We start from the raw sequence: 9,416 nt of genomic DNA, 5'->3' as shown, positions 1-9,416 counted from the left end.
CACACATACACACACACACACACACTGTCAAGCTGTCAGTGAAAGTTTGTCTGTCTCTTTCAATCAGGCAACCATTCACTCTTTCACTCACTGCCTCAACCTCTCCCATCGCCTAACCTCCCACAAAATCACTCCATCACCAGTACTATTACTCTAATGTTAACAAACCAAAAAATAGTCAGAACGAAGATCAAATCACAGATCCTGACGCCCCTTCTCTCCCCCCGCACAGGTCGCTGCGACGCCGCCCTCGGAATGGAGTCTGGCGCCATCCCCGACGAACACATCTCGGCGTCCTCCTACTTCGACGCCGCCGTCAACGCCATCTATGGGAGGTAAGGGCTACTCCTACGATTTAATGATTTTGTTTGTTGTTGTTATCTGCAGTGTTCTGTAGTTTCCGCCGCGTCTCTGTTTTTGGGTAGTATTTAGTTGTTGTTGCTGTTGTTGTTTATTGCATTTTTGTGTGTGTGGTTTGTCTCGCCTTCCTTATATTTTCCCGTTTTGTTCGACCTTTTCGTCATCGCACGGCTCCCCATCACCTATTCCTCCTCCTCCCTTTTCCCTTCCCCCACAACCATCCCCCCCTTCCACCAAACTCACCCCCACCACCGCCCCTCCCCCTCCACCCCCTCCCGCTCCTCCCCCTCCCTCAGGTATCCGCTCCCTCGTCGTCCGGCGTCGACCTCCTCCGCCGATGGACAGAGCGATCCGCCGCCGCCGGGGGCGACCTGCGTGCAAATTGACCGCCATTATACGCGTCAAGGAGCATCTTCGGGCGTCAGCTTTGAGGGCGTTTTAAGAGCCGTTTGTTCGGGATTGATTATGTAGTTGGCAGATTCGGTCGATTAGTTTTTGTATCTCATATTTTTTTCGTTGTTGTGTTCATTGTTATTTTTGTTGCGTTGGTTCATACGTAGTTCTTGGGTAAATCGGTTCTGTATAAGGATCGGTGGTGGAAATCCTTCTAAACGGGTTTCTATCTCATTTCCTAAAAGGATATCAGTTGATGTTATTTTTTTTGGATCTTTCGATTATTATTTTCTCTCCCATTTTTCAATATATATTCATGCATATTTCTTCGGTAGATCCGCTCTTTATAAGGATCGTTGTTGCCAAAGACCCTCTCTGAACGTGTCTCGATTCCTTTGCCAAAGGAGATCAGCGATGCGTTTTTGTCTCTCGACGCCATCTTGCGTTTCGCCACTTCACCTCGAATTCTGGAACTTATAAAGCTGGGCGGAGGTGACGTCTAGCCGTGAGTTAATTAAGAGATAAGATCGAAACCCGTTTTTTCTTTGCCATAGACGAGAATTGTTCGGTGCTGACTGATGCCGAACTGACAGCGCGGAGACCTCAAGCTGTCAGTGTGAAGCTACCCTGATGAGCTAGAATGGTTTCACTTGCGCGGGCGGGAGGGGGGGGGGACAAATTCGGTATTCTGTGTGGGTCTGTTGGTCTGATTGTCTGTCCGTCCGGCTGGCTGTCAGTTTGGCTATCTGTCTGGCGGTCTGCATCTGTCTTGTCGCTCTTTTCTCTTTTTTCACGTCAATTCTCTGTTTTCTCTTTCTCTGGTCTCTCTCTCTCTCTCTCTCTCTCTCTCTCTCTCTCTCTCTCTCTCTCTCTCTCTCTCTCTCTCTCTCTCTCTCTCTCTCTCTCTCTCTCTCTCTCTCTCTCTCTTCTCCCTCTTTCTCCTTCATTCCCTCCTCTCCCACACGCTCACACACTAACAAACAAACAAACAAACAAACACGTGCACAAACACGCTCACAAACCAAATCCCAAGTTCCCCAAAGCACAAAGTTCTATCCAGTATATCTGCTGAACAAATCTCGGCCGCTTCAAAATACCATTGAACTTCTATAACAGCCATTATATATCTCCCTCCCCCCCTCTCCCACTACCTATCCTTCCTCTCTCCCTTATCTCCCCTCCTCCGCCTTCCCACCCACCCCGCTTCACCCAACCCAACCCCCTTCCTCCCCTCCCTCCTGCCCTCTCCCTCCCCCTTCCCTTTCTAAATTTAGCATGTATCCCAAAACCCAATCATACGCTCCAACACACAGGGCGAGGAATATTTCCTCGTAGATAAATATATTACACGTGTTTTCTAATCGCAGTCTCCCTGCCTTTCCTCCCTGTCCCTCCCCTCCCCTCCTTCCGCCCGCCCAACCACCTTTCTCTTCCCTCCAACAACTTTTCTCTCTCTCTCTCTCTCTCTTTCTCAATCTCTCTCTCTCTCTCTCTCTCTCTCTCTCTCTCTCTCTCTCTCTCTCTCTCTCTCTCTCTCTCTCTCTCTCTCTCTCTCTCTCTCTCTCTCTCTCTCTCTCTCTCTCTCTCTCCTTCAACATCCCCTCCTCCCCCCTCTCCCACCGACAGCCTACATAAACGCACAGACGGAAAGATAAAAACACAAGAAAAAAAAAGGTGTCGTTATTTTACCATTTGTCGAACTTGGCGTATAACGAGCGCGCTTCCTAACGTAATGGCGGCTTCAAAGGACGTCCGCGGCTCGACTAGTTTCGTTATATATCTCGGGACATTGTTCGTTAGCGTCTAATGTGCATAATTATGGTAATGCGGTTATCATTTTTGCTGGAAGGGATGTGTCACTTTTTGTCTTTTCGTCGGAATGTTTTCTAATCAACTTTCTTTGGAATTGTATAAATTTTGGGGAGAAAATGGGAGAGAGAGAGAGAGAGAGAGAGAGAGAGAGAGAGAGAGAGAGAAGAAGAGAGAGAGAGAGAGAGAGAGAGAGAGAGAGAGAGAGAGAGACAGAGAGAGAGGGAGAGGGAGAGGAAGAAAGAGAGAGGGGAGAGGAAGAAAGAGAGAGAGAGGGAGAGGAAGAAAGAGAAGAAGAGGAAGAGGGAGAAGGAGAAGAAGAGGGAGAGGGATAGGGAGAGTGGGAAGAGGTAGGAGAAGGGGAAGGAGGACAAAGACAAAGAAAAAGAGAAAGAGAGACAGAGAGATACAAAGAGGTACACGGAGATAGAGCAGCCCTGGCACCATCCCTCCTACACAAGCAAAGTAACAACGACACTCATTATTTTCTCATTAAGTTCACCAAGTCATCCTTATTCTCCTCCACCTCCTTTCAAGACGCCTCAGTCACGCCTTTGGGAAAAAACGGAATCAGAAAAAATAAGAGAAAAAAACAGAAATGCAAAAATAGAGACTGGGAAAGGATGTCTGTGGGAGATTTTGTGCGTTGACTTTTGTTTGAGGTGATTGTTGTGTTTGTGATATTGATTTTTGTTTACCTGTGCTTGTTGTTTACCTATGTTGTTTATCTGTGTTTGTTGCTTTCTTGTGTTTGTTGTTTACCTGTGCTTTTTCTGTTCCTGTTTATATGTGTATGGAACTACTCCTTTCCGCACCGTCCTTTCCCTTTTTTCTCCTCCTTACCTTCCCTCTTTTCACCCCCTCCACCTCCACTGTTCCCCACCACCCGTTACATCTTTTCCACCTCCCCACCCCTTACCCCCAACCCCCTTCCTCCCTTTTCCCTCCTTCCTTCCAATCCCTTTTCTCCACTCGTTCCTCCTTCTCTCCTTCCACCCCCTTCTTTGCTCCTTCCTCCCTTCCATCTCCCCCTCTTTCCTCCTTCCCCTCTTCCACCTCTCCCTCTTTCCTCCTCCCCTCTTCCACCTATCCCATTCCCCCCACCCCCACCGGCCCAATGTTTTTGAAGTGCTTTAAGAAGGCGTGTCCTTAATCGCCCCCCCCCCCTTCCACCCCTCCCCTCCCCCCAGCTTTCAACACAGTCACACGATAAGGAACTCGATTCGGCGGCGAGACAGCGGCAGGGGGAGGGGAGGGGGGGGGGGGCAGCGGCCACCGTGGAATAAGCTCGCTCTAAGCCAGCCATAAGCCTTCCGCGCCGACTTTGAACGCGGAGGAAAAAATGAAAGCAGAGCGCTTGGATTTAGGATTAAGATTCTACCTGTTTCTTTTTTTTTCTTTTTTTTTTGTCTGTGTTGTTGTTGTTGTGGTGGTGGTGGTGTGTGTGTGTGTGTGTGTGTGTGTGTGTGTGTGTGTGTGTGTGTGTGTGTGTGTGTGTGTGTGTGTGTGTGTGTGTGTGTGTGTGTGTGTGTGTGTGTGTGATCGTTTAATCGTAATGAATATTCATTATATATATATATATATATATATATATATATATATATATATATTTATATATATTTATATATATTTATATATATATATATATATATATATATATATATATATATATACATATATATACATATATATACATATATATATATATATATATATATATATATATATATATATATATATATATATATATATATATATATATATATATATATGCATGTATATTAGTCCATATATAAATACTGTACCTGCGTGTGTGTGTCACCTGACCACAAATAGGCCTATGGCCACTTGACGTCCGACTTTCCAAAAAATGCGAAGAAAACGGCCGTTCCTAATGACGCCGTGATTAGCATTTCCCTGTGACGTCACGCAAGTCATAAGAATTCGGAGAAAATGTCGTTATTTTTGCTTGCTTGTCTGTTGATATTTGTTCGTATTGTTTATTGTTTTTTTTGCTTGTTTATTTACTTATTTGTTTCCCTTTGCTTCGCATTTCTTTGTTTACGTTTGTTGGGGAAACTGATGCTAGATGATAGTTGGACACTTGAAATTATCTTAGTTAGCTTGTCTATGGGGTTTTCATGTTGAATATCAATCACTTACAATGTTATACAGAGATACAGACAGACACATGAGATATGAATTTCTCCATTTCTGATCCTTAGATCCTCTCCCCTCACCCTCCTTTTCTCTCCTACAGGGCGCACGTGGAGGCGGGCGGCGGCGCGTGGTGCCCCCGGGACATGGTGTACAACGAGGGCAAAGAGTTCCTGGAGGTGAACCTGGGCGGCCTGCACGTGGTGGCCAAGGTGGAGGTGCAGGGGCGCTTCGGCAACGGCCAGGGGCGCGAGTTCGCGCGCCAGTACAAGCTGCAGTTCTGGCGGCCCGGACTCGCCCACTGGGTCACCTACGCGGACGGGCGCGGCAACGAGGTGGGCGCTGCTCTCCTTCCCCGTCTTCTTCTTCATCTCTTCTACTTCTTAGTCTCGTGTCTTCATTTTCGTCTACTTTCGTCTTCTTCCCCCCCTCCTCCTCCTCATTCTCTTCTTCTTCTTCTTCTTCCTCCTCCTCCTCCTCCTCCTTCTCCATCCACCTCTTCCCAGACTATTCAATATTGAAAGAAAATACTTTCTTCACCTTTTAAAAACTGTTCCTCATATATCTCCCTAAAAAAGTTGTCGATCGATATCCGTTTTCTGACGAGGGCCGACTGGATAGGCCTAAGCCAGCGTGACTTTGACGGAAAACTTTATGGCATAGTTTAACTCTTCTGAATTCACTGGGCACAAACTCGCCAGAGAAAATGTTGTATTAGAAGGGCTTCATTTTTTTTTCACATTTCTCCTTTTATTTAGTGAATCATAGATTACTTTACCATATTTTTTCCCTTCCTCCCCTTTCTGCAGCTGCTGGAGGGCAACACCAACACGTACCTGGCGCAGTCGTCGCAGCTGACGCCGCCCATCGTCGCGGCGCGCGTGCGCTTCGTGCCGTACAGCGACCACCCGCGCACCGTCTGCATGCGCGTCGAGGTCTACGGATGCCCTTACACAGGTATGCCCGGAGGACTTCAGATTTTACTAAAATATTTTTTCTCCTGAAATCAAAGGTTTAGCCCTTCTTGTTCTATTGGCATTGTGAGTTTAGATCATTTAGAGAAATGGAAAGCGAACCTGCCCATCAGCTGACCCCTCCCCCCTCCCCCCTCAGACGGGCTGCTGTCGTACTCGATGCCCGACGGCGACCCGCGCGGCGGCGACGGCGCGCTGCGCGACCTGACCTACGACGGCGCGCGCAAGGACGGCTGGCTCTCGGGCGGCCTCGGCCAGCTCACCGACGGCGAGACCGGACACACCAACTTCCGCGTCGACGCCCTCGGAATAGGAAGAGGTAAGGCGTGCATTTAAGGATGTTTAATTGCTTCAAGTATAAATGAATGGTAAAGCACAAATCACGTCTATGCTTCGAGACAAAGATATAATATATTGATTTTTCTACCATTCAGGCTACGAGTGGATCGGCTGGAAGAACGACACGCGGCAGACGCGGCCCGTCGAGATCACGTTCGAGTTCGACTCCGTCAGGAACTTCTCGGCCGTCCACATCTACACCAACAACTTCTTCACCAAGGACACGCAGGTGAGCCCCCCCCCCCAGTGCTGGCTGCTGTGAATATTTCCCTCGTTTGCCTTTCCTCCTCCTCCCCCTTTATCAAGCACCCCTAACCGCCTCTCTCCTCCTCTCGGCCAGGTGTTCTCGCGCGCGCGCGTGCTGTTCAGCGCGGGCGGCGAGCACTTCCCCGCGGCGCGCGCCGTCGAGTACGAGTACGTGGTGGACCGCATCTTCGAGAACGCGCGCAACGTCACCATCCGCCTGCGCAACTCCGCCGCCAAGTTCGTGAAGCTGCAGCTGTTCTTCGCGCTGCGCTGGATCATGATCTCCGAGGTCGCCTTCGACTCGGGTCAGTGCAGTTCCCTCTTTTGTCTTTTTGACGTCTTCATTCACTATCATGTCAGGGAGTTATTTTTGCTGTCCTTTGCATTTTCTCTCTGCTGCCATCTCGCATTCGGGACTCATTTCTCTCTTCTCTTCGCTCAGTTCCCTGCCGCTGCAACATGACGCCCGAGGAGCCGCCGGCGCCGCCCACCACGCCGCGCGCCGAGGACGAGGGCGCGGTGAAGGCGCGCGCGCCCGTCGTGCCGGCCCAGAGCACGTCGTCGCTGCTGCTGCTCGTCGGCCTCGTCGTGCTGGGCGCCGTCTTCGTCATGATCCCCATCGCGCTCGGCGTCCTCTACTACCGCACGCGGCTGGCGCGCAAGACCAAGAAGAAGTCGCCGCCGGCGTCCGAGAACGGCGTCGACGCCCGCAAGGTGTCCATGAAGATGAAGGACCTGCACATCAACGTGAACCTGACGCCCATGACCAACGGCTACTCGCGCGCCAAGGGCAAGCTGTACGGCCAGGTGGCGCTGGACGAGGAGGCGGCGGCCATGTACCAGGAGCCGTTCAAGGGCCCCGTGCACAACCCCGGCTACCACACGCTGGGCCACTCGGCCTCCGAGACGCCGCTCAAGTGCCCGCTGCCGCTCGACACCGACGACTCAGTGGACTACGCCGTGCCCGACGTCAACATGACGCCGCCGCCGCCCTTCTCCGAGGTGTACTCGCCGCCGCCGCCCGTGCCGCTCACGCGCCCGCCCTCCACGCTGCCCACCGCGCGCTCCACGCAGCGGGACGGCGGCGTGGCTCCCCCGATCCCGCCCATCCCGCCCCCGCCCAAGCAGGAGTACTACGCCGCCCCTCACATGTGCCAGTCGTCCGTGATCCAGGGCGTCACAGGGACCGTCATCTACGCCGCCGCCGACGCGACCAACCTGGCGAAGGAACGGTCCGTGCCCGAGGTGCCCAGAAGCCACATCCGTGTCTTGGAGACGCTCGGCGAAGGAGTTTTCGGTGTCGTGCAGCTGTGCGAGGTCAAGTGCCCCCCCGGCCTGGGGTCGAGGAAGGTCGCGGTCAAATGCCTGAAGCCCGGAGCGAGCGAGGAGACGAAGGAGGACTTCCGGCAGGAGTCCAGGATCCTTAGCCGGATCGACGACCCGAACATCGTCCGGCTGCTGGGGATCGTCAGCAGCTCGGAGCCGCTGTGCATGCTGCTCGAGTACATGGACTACGGCGACCTGTACCAGTTCCTGCGCAGGCACGTCGCCGAGGGGATCGCGGCGCCCACGCCCACGGCTCGCAGCCACATGGAGCCCCGAGTCCTCAGCTACGGCGCCCTCGTCTACATCGCCTCCCAGGTCGCCTCGGGCATGAAGCACCTAGAGAGCCTGAACTTCGTGCACCGCGACCTGGCGACGCGCAACTGCCTGGTGGGCGGCGGCCTCTGCGTCAAGATCTCGGACTTCGGCATGAGTCGGCCGCTCTACTCCAGCGACTACTACCGTCTGAGCGACTCGCGCGCGCTGCTGCCCATCCGCTGGATGGCGTGGGAGGCCATCCTGCAGGGGCGCTTCTCCACCAAGAGCGACGTGTGGGCCTTCGGCGTGACGCTCTGGGAGATCCTGACGATGGCGCGGCAGCAGCCCTTCGACGAGCTCAGCGACGACGGCGTCCTGGAGAACGTGTCCCACTGTTACCATGGTGACGGCTCCGGCATGATGCTGCTGCCGCAGCCGCCGCTCTGCCCGCGCGAGATGTACGACATGATGGCCGCCTGCTGGAGGCCCAACCCCCGCCAGCGGCCGCCCTTCTGGGAGGTCCTCATGTTCCTGCAGCGCAAGAACCTCGGCTACACGCTGGACTACGTCGATTAAACTGCATTATGAGCACAAGGCACCCTAATGCCCTCGCCAGTAACGTCGGCCGGCCCGGAGGAAAGGCTTCCTCACCCTGGGCTGCGTCCGTAGCGGCCGGGGCAGAACGCTCTCCGGAACGAGTGTTGCTTCAAAGTAATTCTGAAGAAAAGGATAATATTCTTGCCTTAGAATTTTAACGCGGTTTTTCTTGCAGCCGAATCAGTTCATGAAAAATGGTTGTAGAAGGTTGACCGTAATCCCATTCACGGCGGCGACGAAGCGACGCCCGCGTGCCAGTGTATTCCTCTAGAAGGCAAACCTGACGTGATAAGAAAAACACGAGCCATGTAAAAAAAAAAAAGAAAGAAAAGAAAAGAAGAAAAAATGCTGAAACATGCTACCCTTACTTTCGTATATTGAGATGCAAATATGGACATATAAGTGGCAAGATAGAGTGGTCGCTGCAGCTGGACCTTAGAGGGAAATGGTACATGTGTAAGGAGATGCAGACAGACGTCAAAAGGTCTTCAGTGACGTATTTAGGACGACCTTTAGTGCCGAAGATTTCCTTTTAGAGGTTGTGTTAGAGGGTTTCAATAGGGTTGTAATCTAATGTAAATTCTACATAACATTCAACCTGGTTGGGAGGAGCCAAATCCTTCAAATGTATATAGTTGTGTAAAATTCTGTATATGTAGTTGATATGTACATAATTGTGAAATACGAATCATAATGCCTTTGTAGTGGACAGCACTGCGTGTGTAGGAAACCCAGCTAGGTGACAAACCCAGTAAATTCCTTTATACTGTAAAGAAACGGCGTTCATTTATGAACGCCCCCCTCATTTATGAAATACTGTATGTACTTGTGGAAATATATAGATATACTAGTCTCCTTAATAAATCGCAGATGATATAAGTAAAGGCTTCGGTGTGGACTCGATACGTCAAAGCATTTCCACATCTCGACCTTCAGTCTCTCTGATGACATAACGTAACA

The 9,416-nt window shown here is 51.5% G+C and overlaps 1 protein-coding gene across 1 annotated transcript in view; it reads left to right on the top strand.

The window, feature by feature from the left end:
• Positions 1-8,803, top strand: part of LOC113805171 (discoidin domain-containing receptor 2) — a 31,671-nt gene extending 22,868 nt beyond the window's left edge. Inside the window, exons 3-9 of the mRNA XM_027356122.2 lie at positions 233-335; positions 4,823-5,054; positions 5,529-5,676; positions 5,833-6,012; positions 6,128-6,261; positions 6,373-6,583; positions 6,721-8,803. Of these exons, the coding sequence (XP_027211923.2) occupies positions 233-335; positions 4,823-5,054; positions 5,529-5,676; positions 5,833-6,012; positions 6,128-6,261; positions 6,373-6,583; positions 6,721-8,435 (2,723 nt within the window). The 3' untranslated portion in view covers positions 8,436-8,803. The remainder of the gene's footprint in view (positions 1-232; positions 336-4,822; positions 5,055-5,528; positions 5,677-5,832; positions 6,013-6,127; positions 6,262-6,372; positions 6,584-6,720) is intronic.
• The last annotated feature ends 613 nt before the right edge of the window (positions 8,804-9,416 follow it).

This window comes from Penaeus vannamei, chromosome 32, assembly GCF_042767895.1.
Source record: "Penaeus vannamei isolate JL-2024 chromosome 32, ASM4276789v1, whole genome shotgun sequence".
NCBI lineage: Eukaryota > Metazoa > Arthropoda > Malacostraca > Decapoda > Penaeidae > Penaeus > Penaeus vannamei.
The sequence above is the reverse complement of the archived record's forward strand: the minus strand, read 5'-3'. Positions and strand labels throughout refer to the sequence as shown.